This window comes from Centruroides sculpturatus, unplaced genomic scaffold (genome assembly GCF_000671375.1).
Source record: "Centruroides sculpturatus isolate CEXI.00-Female unplaced genomic scaffold, Cexi_2.0 scaffold87, whole genome shotgun sequence".
Classification (NCBI taxonomy): domain Eukaryota; kingdom Metazoa; phylum Arthropoda; class Arachnida; order Scorpiones; family Buthidae; genus Centruroides; species Centruroides sculpturatus.
In genome coordinates this window covers 1,153,487-1,171,916 of record NW_019384414.1, presented here as the reverse complement: position 1 = coordinate 1,171,916, position 18,430 = coordinate 1,153,487, and the positions used below count along the sequence as shown (strand labels likewise).

Here is an 18,430-nt window from a genome sequence, read left to right as displayed (position 1 = left end):
ACTTTTTATATATTTTTATTATATATATTATATTATATATTTTCGAAGAATTCAACAAACAAGCAATTTAATTTTCCAAAAAATAAAATAAAAATCTTACGGATAAGTCGAACAATTCAGAACAAACACTATTGTAGATAATAGATTCTGAAAAATCTTGCAGACAGACCGACAAACAGATAAACAATTCTATACATTATTATATAGGAAATCTTACGGACAAACAATCGACAATCGATACAGAACACTAAAATAATAATAATAATAATAATAATAATAATAATAATACCTGTTACTAAAGAGTCAGAAATAACGCATTATTTTAATAAAGATGGAATTTTTAAGTGAATATTCAATATATTGTTCTCATTTTATATTAATTATTATTAAATATAACGATAGGAAAAATGATGATTAAATAATTTAATTTCAAAAACACAATCTATAAATTGTAAATATATATCGAATAGATTTTAATCTCGAAACATTTAAAACTGTCGACTTAATAAATCGTAGATGATGATATTAAATTATTCAATATTCGAATTATTATTGTTAAAATCACAATCTCTTATTAAGTAGTCGATTAACATCACTTTTACTTCTTATTTGTATATTATTTTATTTTATTTTGCATTAAAATTAGTTAGAAATAAAAGTTTAGTTGACAAGTTAATTAACAATTGATTCCAGCAGTGGCCGAGTGGATAAAACCACTGAACAATGGTAGTTGGTCGCAGGTTCGGACCATCCGGAGATTTTCGGCTTTTCTGTATGCTAAATAGGAACCCGAACAATTCACCCGTTCGGTTGTCTATACGTAAAATTTATTAAAACTAAAAAGTTAATACGATAATGTTGTTATACTGTTGAATTATTAAAACTTACGAGCTGCCGTAATGATATTTCGTACCGTCCGTTGGTATGTCTGTACGTAAAATTTGTTAGAAACTAAAATTTAACATTAAACAAATCCGGAGAATATTTATAAATAAGCAATAGTAAGTTAATAATTAATAATTTAATGTGAAGAAAATCTCTAAGATGTATTCAAAGACGGATGAATAATATACTATGTAATTCGTCTGACATTCTGTACATCCGCAGAAATACTTCAAAACTACGGAGACAGATAACGAGGACATAGATGTCACGTGTTAACAAAATAAAATTAAATTACACTTTATTATTTTCCAAATAAATGTAATTACTATTACTTAATTTGTTAGCAATTTTCTAACATTAATATTACATGAAATTAAATTGAAAATTCCACGTAAATGTCTCGAAAAGATCGTTATGTTGAAAATTATAAGATTCTTAGAGCAGACAACCCAACGCACGCTGTGGAGTTATTAATAAATTATCGAGTCTGGAAAATATCACGAATGACGCAGTCGAAAAGGCCGTTTGGGACAGAATTGCATGTTAAAAAATATTAAATAATATCAGAAAACTCAAAAAAGTGTCGTCTTTTTCTTACACGAAATTCTTTTTTTTAAAGAGTACAAAATAAAATCGAAATAATTTTCATACATTTTTAAAAATTAAAAAAAAAATGCCTTTATTGGTCATATTTTTCGAGATTGGAGAGGGGAATTGTGGGGTGTAGTCACCCCACTCCACCCCACAATCCCCCTATTACACACAGACATTACAACACATTTATACACAGACATCATAATTATACATTTGATTGTTTATCGCACTCTTTAATAAATTTTTTGGAAATTAAAAAAAGTAATAAATTAAAAAATATTTAATAAAAATTAGAATTCGAGAGATTTTTAATGCGAAAATTTCATCGTTTAGAAGGTACTTCGAACGTTAAGTCGTCTGTAAAAGTATTCGTTCAAAGAACGAAATGTTCCTAAAACGAATTAAATTGAAAAATAAATATTTCTAGTGGTCCTAATTAGTAAATTAAAATTAACCCGACGTATCGATTCGAAGGATGAGACTTCTAAACGAGCATCAATTCGAAGGATAATGATATTAAATTGTAAAATGTGTATTAAATTTAAGAATAAAACATTCCCAGTGTATTAATTCAAAAGGTAAATTATTTGTAACGACGTTTTTGAAGTACAAATGTTCCCGATGGTAATTCTAACAATAAAACGTTCCTAACGATACGTCGAAGTATAAAATGCTCTGTACCTAACGACATTAAATTGTAAAATAAAACATCCCCGCAGCACAAATTTAAAAAATAAAACACTCCCGGTGTATTAATCCGAAGAACGAGACGTTTCTAAGAATGAAAAGAAATCGCATAAAATACATATATTTTAATTCTTCGAATAATTAAACCGACAGACTTTCAAAGAAAGAAAGAAAGAAAGAAAAAAAAAAAAGGATTTATTTACGTCATCGTTCCTAACACCTATATCAGAGGTTTATGACTATTTCCATCAGTTATTATTATATGGTTGTACGCGGTCGAAGCTGACGCAAGCATCTTTTGGGTCGTAGTCGAATACAGTAGTCGTTACGCCAAACTCTGTCCACGATATTTCATTGACTCTCGCAACACGCCGGACAATGGTTGTTTGCCATATGCCCGGCCTGGCAAACATCCAAAGAATGATACAAACAATTGAATGCGGTTCCATTGCGAGATAAAGGCTAAAGAAAAATCACATATAGTACATATTCTCTTTGTGTCTTTTCCCGTAACCTTTGACTGAGCATTTCTTTACGTTTTTCTCTTATCTTTCGAGTGTCATACTTCTTTTCTGTTTTATTATATAAACATACAGGAATATTTATTTGAGGAAATAAAACGTATACCATCGAAGGAAAGTGTCGATATCGATACCGATATAATAATTTTAATGTATTGACTCCTAAGACATTAACCTATTACTTTTCGTAGATTAAATTGTTCGGAATGGCATTAATTCGAATTATAAAATGTTCCTAATAGCATTATTTCGAAGAAGAAATTGTTCTTAATGGCATTAATGTGAAGGTAAGATTCGTCTAACGCATCAATTTCCAAGAAGAAAACGTTCTTTTAACGACTTACATTCCGAGAATAAATGCTTAATAAAGACTAAACATTTTGATTTTTCCAATGAAGAAAGTCTTAACGTACTTTTTCTTTAATACTTTCCTCGAATTTTCAAAAATATTAAAGTCTTTTCAATAACGTTACGAGATGCGAGTTTATTAAAATTCATATTTTTCCTGCCTGTTGACATTTTTCGAATAACGAAAAAAAAAAAAAAAACACACGATAACGTCGTAAAGCAGCTAACCCGTATTTTGAATAATAAAATAACATCATTTTTGATTAAAATTAAAAAAAAAACACTTCCCAATCTTCTCTGGCACGCGGGGATGCGTATTAATGGATTTAGGGGAACGGTAACCTACCGGTTGGGTAACTCATTTCGAAAATCGATCGATTCGTCTTATAAAACTATTCGAATATAATATTAAATGCGAAACTATGTTGCTTCGTAATTACGCTTCGTGCTAATTTATGCCATTAGATTAATACCAAAGCGCAGAAATAACAAATTAATCATCGGCACGTCATAATTTTCCTGGTTATTAAAGTTGTATCACATACCATAACTCGTCGAGCATTTCAACCACCTCACGCGAAATTCGGAAGAGAAAGACAAAAATTTTGAAAACTATAAAGCAAATATATAAAAAAAATACAAATTAATTCTCATCTTATAAATTTGCAAACAATATTAAAAATCTTAGAACAACTCACAAAATTAAAAAAAAAAAAATCGTGGAGAAAGCTCGTGAATTCAATTAAGTGGCAATCAACCCGATGTTATGTTCGCTTTTCACAATGAAGACGTCACTTAAACCCGTCGATGTTGTCTCGGCAACACGAGGAAGAAGCTCATTTATCTAGTAGGGGGGTTGTGAGTGAGAAACAGAGCGAGAGTGTAAAAGAAAGAACGAGAGAGAGAGAGAGAGGAGCACCTTTACAATTTCTTCCTATTTGTCATTAATGATGTGTTCTCTTCTATCTGAATACCGTAATTATAAAGGGAGATAACATCAAAGAAAAGCAAATTTAATTGGAAAATTCCGAAATATTATTTAGAGTCGAGCGAATTCTTTAACCTTGTGCTAAGTTATTTATCAACTCCTATCGAGAAGTATTTTAACTCGTGAAAAATCAGCATCACCTCCATCACAAAAAAAAACAAACAAAAAAAAATTTAAATCCTTTATAAAATATTTCATATCATACAAAATTCTCTTATTTTATTCCCTAAAATAATCTTTTCTTAGATCATCTTTCTTTCTTTCATATATATATCAAATAGCCCTGGAATAAATTTCTTTCAACAAAATTTAAACAATATTTTTCAATATTATTCACGTAGAAAAAGAATTTTACAACTGAAAATGCCATTTCGAAACTAATTAAATTACTAATTAATGCTTAAAAATAGACTTCAATAAAAAAAAATATATATGTGCAAAATCTAAATGACAGCATCTTAATAGAAATATAGAAAGGTATGCGGACAGATTTCTTAAAGGAAATAATATTTTTTAAAGAGAATGAATGGATTTTCGAGAAAAACTGTGAGACAGGAAAGAAGCGTTAAATGTTCGAAAGTGAGAGAGAGAGAGAGAGAGGAAAAAAATAAATAAATAATAAATGAAAAAGTTCAGGATCTGTTGCGAATATCGAACAAACCCGTCAAATTGCATAGCGGTCATGACAGATGGATGTTGAGAAATCGAGCGATGCTCATCACTTTTGGAAAAGCTGTCTTCTTCGCTTCCAAAGAGCATCAGTCAGACGTCAGGACAACTTTTAAAAGAGTTAGGAATTCTCCATATATTGATTCTCGTATTTAAAAATAAAATTAAAAAAAAATACGGAAAATTTATCAAAGGTCGAATTTATAAATGATTTTTTTCTCTTGCTTCCTGGAAAATTTAATTGTAAAAATGGAGTTTGTGAAAATAGTTTTGAAAGTTTAAAAAAAAAAACTATGTTAATTTTTAAACTATTAAACTTTTTAAACGATAAATTCATTTTTAAATACAACAAACAGTATATTTATTTATTATATATATATATGTATATATAATTTAGAATCGGAGGATGTTGACTCTAAAAATTTCAATCTGTAGTTCGAGATCTACTTTTACGTTAAAAAAGAAAATCGACTATAGGAGGTTGGAAAGCTCTAATCACTCATCAAATATTTTTTCCCTTGTTTTTAATTTTTCGGTATTTAAATTTAAAGTAATTATTTTCATTGGAATAATTGTAAATTCATCAATAATTTTTGTAATAAATTTCATATTTCTAAAATAGAATAAATAAGACAAATGATAAAGTTGCATTATATTTACAGGGTGGCTAATAAATATTTTAAAATTAGTTTACATATATTTTAATATGATAATCTTGTCATAATATGCTTCGATTGCCATTGTATCCGAGGACAATAAAACAAATTGGAGACAATGAAAATGCCTTTATTTAACAATATTCTCTTTATAAATTATCAAAATGTATTTCGGCTTTCTATCAAATTTAAGCCCTCCTCAGTTAAGAAGCTTATAGTAATAGTGTTAGAGAAACAACACCTATGTGGCATTACAACAAAACCAGAACACACAATACATATTTGTTAAAAATGATCGAAACTCTATCCAATTTCTCATCTAATATATGTAAACGAATTTTAAAATATTCATATTTCTATGCAAATACATTTTAAAATTCTTTAATTGCTATACTTTTTTATTATTTAAAAATACTATAAGTAATGTCCAATTTTAATGTTCTTCTGTCTGTCTATCACTCTTTATGACTTAACATAATCATAGAATAAAATGTAATTTAAAGCATTTTTTTCTATAAAACCACCAAAAAAAATTTTTATTTTCGTATTTTTCTGTCATTCCAGAACAAAAATAGGTGATCGTTCAAGGCTATAACACAGACGAGAAATCAATGAAAAACATATCTGAGTTAGTTTAAACAATCGAAACATTGAAAGAAAATCGTATCTTTGAACAGGAAAAAGAAAGAAAAAAAAACTGTTGCTTTTGTACAGAAAAATTTCGAAAACGTCAATGCAAATCGCAATCGTAAATTTAAAAAATAATAATAATAAATCGACACCATAGAACAATTGAGATTTGTGTTTACGAATAATAGCAATAACGACGTCAATTTGATACTTTCTCGTTACATAAACGTAGAAATACTATCAAACTGATGCTTCACGTCATTCTAACAATGCTCACTCTTTGTATGATAAGTACAGTATAGTACATAAAGATTCAAAAATACATGACTATAATTAAAACTTAAAAATTAAAAAGCTGTAAATTTTTAAAAAAATAATTACATTACTAAAAAATTAAAATAAATAAACTGTATTTTTTACGAATGAAATCAACTTTTTATAGTTCAACATTTTTTTTAATATAAATTATTGTAAAAATATGTAAAACACTCTATTATAATCAAACATAAATAAGCTATAAATGACGTATTCGATTTTTCTACTTAAGATAAAGAGCATAAAAGGACATTAAGGTCAAACTTGTATAAATTATCATCTTACGTCTCATCTGTTCGAAAATTTTATTGCTCCGGCTCACCAATTCACTAGAATATATATATATATATTTAGTTCTAGACGAAGAATTTTAGAACTTGAAATCTTCATCAGTGTAAGAGCACAGTCGAAAGAAAGAGCCGTTTCGATAAAATTAAATAAGAGAAATGGCTTCTTTAATGCAATTTCGTGCTTTCGATGGTAGTAATTTTAACAAAATAGTAATGTCTTTATAATGCCTATTGGTTTTTTTAAGTTCGGAACATCTAAAATAACTATACAAGTATAGTAATTGTTTTTAAAATCATTAGATATTCCGCAAACAAGAAACTTTCTAATCATAAATTACACTGATTCCATTACTTAATATTAAGTATCCTCCAAAAAGAAGAAAAAAGTTTCTTTTCCATTAACTATGTTAACTATTGTAGCAGCCGTCTTAATCAAGTTACTCCCGAAAAACAATCGTAGATTTTTCCCTAAATATCATTTCTAATCAAGATAATATCATTTATTTTCATAAAAAAAATCATTCATGACGTTAATTTGTAACCTTATAAATCGATAAAAACTTGTTTTGATATTTAAAAAAAACAAAGAATAAATAAATTTTTCCTACACTTTCAATATATTAAAAGACACACACGAGTATATTTTACCACAGTAGACGAACGAAATATCGATTTGCCAGGCAAACATCATGTTCGAGTATAGTGTTGTAAGTTAACTCATTAATATTGCATCAATAATGGAATAGTTGATGTAACTTTTTGGATACTATTTCTAAATCTATAATGTATAATCGCCGAGGATTGTAGAGAGGAAGATAATACGAGAATATAAATAACAAGAACTGCAAAAGTACTTTATTACATTTTTCTTTTTGCTATAACTTAGGCTACGTGATATTATTTTAGATTTACGAGTAAATTAAAACGTATCGACATTATTAAATATAATAATTTAGAGAAGTTGTTGTTGTTGTTGTTGTTGTTTCCCGCGGATTTGTAGGAGCAAATCCTTCATTGGTTCGTCCCGCGATCCGTAAAACTAGTTGTTATCCTGCAGTGATCAAACTATAGGAATCGGATAGCATTTATCTTGTCCTTCGGGGATTTGGTAAGGTTAGATCCTTTGGTAAAATTGGTTATTTTGGGTAAATGTAGTTGTACCGCGAGTCCAGGAGAGCTATTATTGTTTCTTCAATTGGCAATACCAGATGTATTTCCTTCGACGTTCCTCTGCCATTTGGTTTTGATGAATTTATCATCAAGAAGATTTATTTCGAGTCCACATTTTTTAAAGATTTAGTTCAGATTACGGTTTATTACCGAATCATTTTGCTGGGAAAATTAATACAGATGATCTATATATATATGTGTGTGTATCTTGATCTCTACTAAAATAATAACTTTGGTCAAATAAAAAATAGCTTTAGTCAATAATAGATTCTTAGCGATAGTAACTTAACCAATAATGGATAAACTGTTCAAACAGTGGATCATTTGTCGATAATCATCGCGTATAAGAAGTCATTCTCTTCACTAAAAAAGAAAAATGAAAAAGTAACCGAATGTAAGTACATATTTTTCAAAAACTCGATCAATAATTGTTACCTATTGGCATTTACTATTAAATCAACGTAAACTCAATTATAAAATTAAATCTAGTCATTTAAAATTCTAATTAAAAAAAACCAATTAATTTATCTAAATCATTTTAAAAAATTAAACAGGATTTAAAAGAATCTAACGATAATCTAGGTACGAAATAATTCAATTTCAAATACTATTTGAAAATTTAAATAAACCAATAAGAACATTTCATTTAAAATCTAACCAATTAATCCAACGATAATAATACACGTTATTTTAAATTGACCAATGAGCGCGTTTCATTCATTAAATTTAAAAATTGAAATATAACCAAACTAGCTACGATATTACGCCAGTGAAACAACTAATAAGAGTATTCGAAATTTAAATCTAAATAATAAATTATTGTTTCTAAATCTGGATACATCCAACAGTTTGATTTAAAGACAAATTATTTTTAACTGATTTTTATTAATATCACTTCGAGAGATAAAATATCGATCGAAGAATCGTCGGCTTATCTTAAAACCTCTTTGTGAAGAAGTCGAAGACACAATATCCGAGACAATCTGTAGAATTGAATATCGATTTTTCCTCTTTACCCTAATAAGAATTGAAAATCGCAATATTGCGGTTAAGTTCCATTAAAAATGAAATAAATTTTTTCTCTTAAAAAAAAAGCAATTCTAACAAATCATTACCTTTAAAAAAATTCAAATATTTAAATTCAGTCGGGCGCAATCCAATTTTACAATATTTAAAATATACGGCGCGTAGCGTATACATAAAGAATCTTTAATCGACGAACGTTGGACGACGATTTTTTCTTAAAATCGTAAAACGAATCACTAAAAAACAAATATTAATTTTATGCGAAATTTTTCACGAAGAATTACGGTTACGAGACTACCTAAAAGCTTCATTTATCCCGGCAACGTTCACCTCTCGGCCGTCATAAAAGGAGGAATTTCGTCACAACCGCGCGTGGTTCGGTCGTGTTCCGACGTCAAGCGCGTGGCGAAACCGAAGCCTTTTCGGAAGGCTGAGATGAGAGGCGAAAAGGCTTTCAAAGGCCAAACGGGTCGTCCAGAGCTGGTACAGTACGTATCTTTGACCCTTGTTTTTTTCCAACTGACGAAATATGTGAAATAATGGGGGTGGGCGACGTCTTTCCTCCCCTTCTCGACGACCAATCGGGCAGATCGTAATCGTCTCTGTTAGTGAAATATAATTATTGCGTTTTATTCTTGCCGAAATTCGTTAGAAAATCTACGGAAAATGGCGGATCGAGGGAACATCGGCGACAAATTTCGCCCAAGCGGCTAAATTTTAAAGCAAACCTTTTTACGGAAATCGAAGCCGCATAAAATGAAAATCGTGAAGAGGGGAATTAAATTTTGTCTCGCAGAGATTTTCATAAAGATCGTAGAATTTCGGCTTGTTACGAGGACTTTTTAAAAGAGAAAAGCATTATTCCGATTAATAAGATTAAGATTACGTCAAAAATACTTTGGAAAATAACGGAAAGGTATAACGGAATAAGAGAATATGCTGTAGAAATACGTTAATGAAACCCTTCTTCTTCTACTCTTAAAAGTAACGCTACTGCACGAAGAGAAATTCGTAAGAGAAGGAAGAAAGTGACGAAGAGAAATCTAAAAAGAATTAATCATTAATTAGTTCTGGTAGGTTTTTCGATGCATTCGGTTCAATAAAAGTAAAGGACTTTGCGTTTTTATACACATAATGAAATAGCATTTCCATTTATCTTCGTGATTAGAAAGTTATTTAAGGTGTTCGATCAATCATTCACACTTAATTTTCTTCGTTAAGTTTTCTTACGTGACTACACGATTGTAGAAAACTATTTATTTTATTTTTTTAAAACTATTAAAAATTATTAAATTAAAAGAAAAATGCCCGGTTATTTAAATTGATAAAAAAAACGTTAATTATATAGACAAAAGGGATGGAAAATGCGGAAAACATTGGAAACATTTCGCTGTACTTTCAATTAGTTTGTAGAAAACATTAATCTTTTGCCATTTTAAGCAGTAACACGCGCGCTAATCATCTTTAGAAAGTAGGTTAATTACAATTTGGGGACATCGATAGAAGAGAAAAGAACTTTCTATCAGAAAACTTTACACTCAAGTGATGATAATAAATAGGAAAAGGTCAAAATTACCGATTCGCTAAAGGGGAAGAAGGTGCTCTTAATAATTCCCTATCTTAGGTAAACGATCGTTTCAGATACCGTAGTAAGTAGGGCATATAATTGGAAAGAATTTTGTGAATGGTAATCTATAGCATAACGCGATTTCAACAGTATATGAAAATAAATACTAAAATTAGAAAATGTTAGGTAATCTATTGCGGTTACACACGCAAATGAGTGATACGAACATTTTCCTCCTATTAATTCGAATTGCTGAATATTAATTACATTATCGTCACTCGAAACTTATAGAATCTAGTTTAGAAAATACGCTATTTAAATCATTTCATGATAATTTAATACTTAATATATTGTATGGATATTTTTAAACTAGTGTAATATAATATATTTCTAGAATTGTAGATTAATTCTTACAATTTTTGACTCGCAAATAAATGAAATGTTGAGATTTACATATAAATATAAAGCATTTTATGACTTTTTTTTAAAAAATAGAATTAACACTTTATTTAAAGTTTAACGTAAAAAATAATTCAGAAAAGTTTCATAGAATTCGTTAAAATAAATCGCATTAAAAAACTAAACAAGCGTGAACACTTAAAAATATAAAAAAAATTATAGAAATAAATTCTAAGTAATTAAACGCACCGATTACGGTATCACACGGTAAAGTAACAAACAAAAACCAGATTTAAAAATGTTTTTTCCTTCTTTTTTTTCACATATCCGTGTTGCTCGTTCACCAGTGGTTTTCAGGGGTTTTTGCACCCCTGGGAGTGCGTCACGCTACAAGGGGTGCACAGCCAATTTCAAGAAAATTTTTTTATTCGTTTCTTAATATTTTATACAATTAACGAAAGATTAATTTAAAAAAAATGATTAAATATTTTCGTTAGAAGTATGAACAATGATCGAAATTATTTTAGTGAATTAAAGAATTCCAGAGGGCATATGGTAACACTCGGTCATCCCAGCCAGTTAGCAACAAATCGTAATTTGCGTTAGTTTGTTGATAAATTATAGCCAGTTTTCTTTTTTTCTTTTGTGCTTCAATAGCAGAAAAGGAAAAATTCGGAAACTTTGGACGAACCAAATAACAATATGCTTATTACTGCTATTGGAGAACAAGAAAACACACAAACGGATACTTCTGGAAAAGAAGAAAATGCTTATATTTCGGTCTCTGATGACATTGTACAAATAACACCACCAGTCAAAAAACCTAAAGTATATTAGAAAGTTAGATATTTTCAAAATGATTACGTGAAACATTAAATTACATACACTCGTATTAATAGTGAACCTCCGTCCTTAAAATATTTTGTCACGACAACACGAAGCCCATCAAATTAGAAAGACATTAAAAATCCAAGCATATTCTGAGCCTGCGAAAAGCCAACAGGATTTTTTCAGTATTTTCTGAAAATCTGCGATGATTAATCTAAAAGTTTGAAGAACACACCAATCTTAAAGAAAAAATATTTGAAAGCTTTTGAAGTTACTTAATATCAAAAGAGAATAATCCTCAGTCCGTTGGTGAAACGCTTCTTTTTTCCTCTTGCGGTAAATATGATTGACATCATTTACGAAAAGAAACATTCTGGGAAATTAAAAACAAATCCTTTGTCAGATAATATTATTGCAAGGCGCATAGAGACGATAGCTGAAGATATGAAAAAGTAGTTATTAGAATAAATAAATGTGAAGAAAATTTGCTTCGCAACTGGATGAGAGTGTGGGTTCTCCGTAATATGACTCAGCTTCTTGTTTTTGTTAGATATTTTATTAATGACGAATTACACGAAGAAATGCTTTTCTGTCATCCACCTAAAAGGAGATGTATAGAAGAAGAAATATTTTCTGAAATAAATAATTTTTTTCGTGACAACAAATTCTCTCGGAGTAATTGCACAAATATAATATCAGACTGTGCAGCTGCTACGATAAAAGTGAAAAAAGGATTTAGAGATAAAGTAACTGAAATAGTACTTCGTGTTAAATTTATTCATTGCATTATTCATAGGCAAGCAATTTCAGCAAAGAAATTACAGTAACAGTACATCACTTACTACAAGATGACAATTTTGTTGTTAATTACATAAAATCTAAGTCATTAACAAGTGGAATCTTTGGAATACTTTTACGCTGAGACAAGCAGGCAAACACGATACACTTTTGTATCACACAGAGGTGCGCCGATTATCACGAGGCAAAATACTACAGAGAATCATCGAGCTTAAAGTCGAACTCAATTTTCTTTATCGAATAAAGAAAAAGTTTAAAGTTTGCAAGTTTTCTTTTTTTACAAACAGAAGTGGTTACTGATTGTACGCTACCCTACTTGATACATTTGAAAAAGTAAACATTTAATTTGTCGCTTCGTGGCAAAGGCGATGTTTTTTTAACTACGAGCGAGAAATTTACAACCTTTAGAAAAAAAACTCATCCCGTGTAGAAAGAATTTTGAAATTTAAAATTTAGAGACGTTTCCATCTATGAATGATTTTATAGCAGAAAATGAAATAACTATGGCAGATGAGAAATGTCTTATTCATACATACTTGAAGAATTTAGAAGCAGAATTTCCTAATCAGTTTGAAAATCTCTCACAGAAAGAATTTAAATGGATATCGAATCCATTCAATAAACACTTAAACTCGGAGCATCCGCCAATCAAATTTCAAGAACAGCCTCCGACTGAAATGAGAGAAGATACAAATTTGAGAGCATCTTTTCTAGAGAAAAAAAAAATATATATATATATATACAATTGTTGGATCCTACTAAAACAATGAATATCCAAACTTGCTCCTCCCTTTTAGTTCAACATATCTTTGTGAAGTGACCTTTTCTCTGCTGTAGTTGAGTTTAAAACGAAAAAATAAAATAAACTGAAGTCTATCTAAGAATTTCTCGTGTCATAAGTAATTCAACCAAGATTTTTCGAATAAATGAAACTCTGTCAAGCACATTCTTCGCACTAAGTTATTTAAATACCGTAAGTTTTTTTTCTTTTATATTTTTAAATACTAAATATTTAGAAAATATCGAAAAAATGCACCTTCACAGAGAGATATAATTTTATATATTTATTTTTTTAATGTAATTTTAATTTGGGGAGCGTGTAATTTATTTCTTGGCATAACCAAAAACGATTGAAAGCCACTGCACTACAACACTTCTTATATACAAAACAACAACCAAAAAAACACATAACCCGTATTAAAAATCTCCTTTTACCCATAAATTTAAGAAATTACACTTTCAACCGTAATTTTAACATTCATTTCTCATATATATAATAACTAAATAGGTACTCCTGTTACACTGTAATCACTAAAATGACATCAACTGGATAAATATAGATATCGCTTTACGTATCTATGAATTATAACCAGATGTGCCAGTACATTAAATTTATTATTATTATTTTTTAATATTCGGTTATTATATTAATTATACCATCGTTTATTTAAAAGTATATATACTTACCTTTTAAATGTCATCTTTATAAGTAGGTTATCGGTGTTGTTTAAAGCTAAAATTTTGTTTTGTTTTTTATGTTAAATCGCTTGTTTAACTATTCGACTCATAAATAACCTTAAAGTAAATAAAAATCAGCAGCGGTATGGATAAATTTTTAAGTGGTTCCGAGTGATTACTACAACACTCCATTAATCGAGAGAAAGACAAACAAATCGTTAATAATATAGATTCGATTTTATCTGTAATAAATAATCATTTATTTACTGTATTACCATTAAATTCAATTTATTTCTACAAAACTTAATATTTGTCAACGTATAAATGAATTACAGAATCACAAAAAGCCATCTAATGTTACACAAACAATTCTTAAAATTTTATGCCAATTATTCCATGCTAAAAAGAATATATTAGTCGAATTGTAAAGATTTAAGATTCGTTTCGCTCGACAAATCTCATATATATCTTATATTTTAAGAGAAGAGAAAGAATTTTAATGAAGCGAAACGTTTCCGTATTATCCTAACTTAAGAATTTTAATTATTTATAATTTATATAAGTAATTAGAGAGAAAAAAATACTTGATCTAATTGAATATTTTCTACATTAATCGAAAAGTAGAATTAATTTTTAATGGTTTTAAATTTTTCTTTTTTAAATTACAGACTCTTACAGATTTAATTCTTTACTGGAAAGAATAATCGGGATAATATAAAAGTAACGGATTGATCTTACGTTAAATTAAAAAGATTTTATAAATTTTGCACGGGTCCTTAGTTAGAAAATGAATTTTTTTTCGTATTAAATTTTATTATAATTTTAAATTTAAATGCTCGTACTATAAAATAACATTTGAAAAATATTATTTTATAGCTCTTTACATAATAAAAAGTTACTTTTCCTTAGTCTAGGAATGAAGGCGAAATTTTCTGTCGCAAAAAATGAAATACGAATCGCACGTAGGATTTAAAAAAATAAATAATCGCAGCGATTAATTAAAAACATGCAAACAGACTCATTTTATGCATACGCACCTATGCAATTCTGTCGCACTATAGAAAATCGCATGTGCATTCCTACACATAAAGACGTAAAAAAAGAAGTGCCGACTTTTTGAAGAAGATTAAAGTATAAAATTATTAAAATATAAATACGTATTTGTATTTTTTTTAAGTATACAATATACATAATTTTTTAAGAACGTTTTGATACTTTCTATATATATAGATATTAAGAAAATATGATGCTCTTTGGGGAAAAATAGAATTAGGAAAATATTTTGCTAGTATTATAAATATACATTACTTTATTTGAAGATACGCATCATAACACCAAGATAAATTTGTATTTTTTCGAAATTGTACTGTCACAATTTCAAATATAAAGATGATTTTATTCAGTATGTAAAGTAATAACTCTAACATTATCATTTAACAGATAGAAAACTGAAGAGAAAGAAAAAAAAAATGTTTGCATTTCTAATTTTTTCCTTTCTTTTTCTTCGTTTTATATTTTCCTTTCGACTGCTTACTTTTCCTTTCTAAATTGTTAGCTTTGACAATATCAAAAGAAATTAAATTTAACAACGTTAAAAGAAAAATAAAAACTGCGGCTACTCGAAGATTATATTAAATAAAAGTTTTTAATTCAATTATTAATTATTTAAATTAATTTTCTTAAAATTTTATATNCACTTTTAGAGTATCATGAAGTTCGCCACTCAGTTTTTTGGCTACAAGATGCTGCCTGTGTAGGACACAGTGAACAGTATGTACTTTGGGAACCTTTTTCTTCAGAAAGACGAAAAATCCTCTGTAACGGCCTACCATAGCAGGTGCACCGTCAGTAGCTACTGCGGTAATATTCCCGAAAGGAATGTTGTGCTTGTTCAAATAATCTTGCAAACATAAAAAAATTGTCTCACCTTTTGAATCAGTTTCAAGATATTTAGCAAATAGAAATTCATCAACAGTGTCATTCAGGGATGGACTATGAAATCTAACATAAGCCATGAGAAGATTTGAACTTCCGAAAGTTGATTCGTCAAGTTGAATAGCAAACTTACAATGCTGGAGCTCAGAGGTCAAAGTTCTTTCCACATCATCGGCCATTTCCTCGATACGTCGTTGCACAGTATTGGCACTTAATGGTATGCATTTTAAAACTAGTTGGGAGTCTTTCTTCATAACATTTTCAATTACATCTTTTATAGCTGGTATTATAATCTCTTCACCAATAGTATACGGTTTGCCTTTCTTTGCAATATTAAGAGAGATGCTGTAGGATGTCTTCAGTCCTCCTTCTCTATCAACACTAGCGGATGACTTCAAATATGTATTCAAATTTGGCCGAACTCTCAATTTCTCTTTTAGTATTTTGAAATACTCAAAATCTTTGTTTTTCTTGTCAGAATGGATCCTTTCCAAGTGGTCTTTCATTTTCGCCGGCTTCATAGCATCATTGCTGAAATGTTTTTTTTTTTTTTTTTTTATAAAATGAATTACGCATAAATTTTAAAATCATTTAAAAATGATTAAATAAAAATAAGTTAAAAGTTTGAAAAATTTTTTTTAAAAATCCGTAAAATTTATAATTGCAGAAAAGTGGATGTTACTTTTAGATAATTTGTTCATACACGATATATAGAAAAGTTAACTAAACGTAACTTCCACCGCTTATATTACACACACGCATACGTAAGTTACCGCGTGTATTTTAATAAGATAAACAATTCGATCGATTCGGTGGAAAATATATAAATGAAAAATACCTTTCTCATCGTCGTCATTTAAGAACCTTAAGTCTTTCGGATCGCTAATGCAAACACGCATCGACAAACTGCAACACTCTACACTCGAATGAAATCCTCGTCGTACGAGCGGCTCCCGACTAACTACCGCCACGTAAAGCATCGATAGTGGCGACGTACGACGTCCGTTAAAGTAAACATAATACCAGATAATATATTTTTTTTTATTAAAAATGATACTATTACATTAATAATTTATTTCGTGTCAAAATAATATTTTAAATTTAAGAAATATTAAAATATATTATCGACCGGTTAAATTTTGTATATAAGAAAGTTAATAACTAGAGCGAGAGCCAGCGTATATTTGATCGATATATTCCCTAGAGTATCGATGACATTCTTTACAGTGAAAATTCAATTTAAGTCGTTTAATCTTAAAAGAAAATAAGAAAAATTGACGAATTTAAGCTTTAAAAAAATGAATTTAAAAAAAAACAATTTTTGCGCATGCACAAAAGCAACAGTTTGAAATCGTCACGCTTCTTTTTCAAATTCCTATAACCACAAATATGGCGGAAAGTAAAGTCATATTTACAATTTAAGTAAATCTTTATAAATCATTATTCTCTTTTTCTCCTGCAAATGGCATTTACCATTTGCAGGAGAAAAAGAGAATAATGATTTAAAAAAAAAAAAATGAATTTAACTAAATAAATAAATGTGTTTACACTAAATGGCAAATAACAGAAACCTTCTAAGATTCGTTTATTTATTTATTTATTTTCTTCGTTTTACGTGGGTCGAAAAGTTCATTTTAATAAAAATTTATCCAGAAGAAAATTTGAAAATAATTAATTTGAAACGAAAAAATATCGGATTTGTATTCGTGTTTAATAACAAAGTGAATCTCGCCTGGACATCATTTTAATGATTCAAAGAACTATAAATTTAAGTTATCGATCCGAATGTCAATATAAAGTAAAAGAAGTAAATTTTTCTTTTCTTATCCACCAGTAACTTGTAAAAGGTTAATGACGGAGTCATCTGTAAACTAGACACGACGAAGGTGAAATTTCAGAAGTCTGTCGATTTAAACAGAAAAAAGAAATTAAAAAAGAGGAGGATTGATCGTTAGACATCGAGTCGATGGCTTCCGAAATCGAGAAGTTAAATTATATAATCACTATAGGAATCTATGCTTTAAAAAAATAATAATAAAATTAATAATAAGTAAATAAACGCAATTATAAATCGTATATTAAATATATATATTTATTATATAATTTTAAACCAAGAATTATAGATATTAAATTATTCAAAGAGTAAAAAATTAAAAGGGAAAGAATGGACTATTAGACATTAGACGAGTTCTCGATTCCAAATTCCTATATAAAATAGTAAAAGTAAGTGTTTTATAATATATATTATATACGGTATATTATAAATATTTAATATATTTATTATAAAACGAGAATGAAAATTTAAATATCTTTTTTTTTTAATGCATAGTCAATAAATAATAAAAATTAATTTAATTTGTAAGCTGAAAATCGAGCGAATGGTTTATAATTTATTATTAAATTTAACATTTATTTTATAAATTAAATTTTATTTATTTTTTTCCTTTAAAATTATCGACCGGAATTCGATAAGTACAGAAATAGGTGCGCATTCGTTTGACGTAAATAATGCAAATTTTATGAAGTCGAAAAACAAAAATCCGAAGAATTTATTAATAAATCATTTCGATTCTTTTAGAAATTACATATTAAAATTTAAAACTAGAAAAATTACGGGTTAAATGGAGACGACGATATTTGACCCCCCCGTCAAAAAAAAAAAAAAA

General features: G+C 28.4%; 1 protein-coding gene across 1 annotated transcript; it reads right to left on the bottom strand.

The window, feature by feature from the left end:
* Positions 1 to 15,508: 15,508 nt before the first annotated feature.
* On the bottom strand, positions 15,509 to 16,291 carry LOC111619121 (zinc finger MYM-type protein 6-like). The gene has a single exon (XM_023360784.1). It carries the CDS (start codon positions 16,283 to 16,285, stop codon positions 15,509 to 15,511), a length of 777 nt encoding a protein of 258 aa, XP_023216552.1. The 5' UTR covers positions 16,286 to 16,291.
* Between the last annotated feature and the right edge of the window lie 2,139 nt (positions 16,292 to 18,430).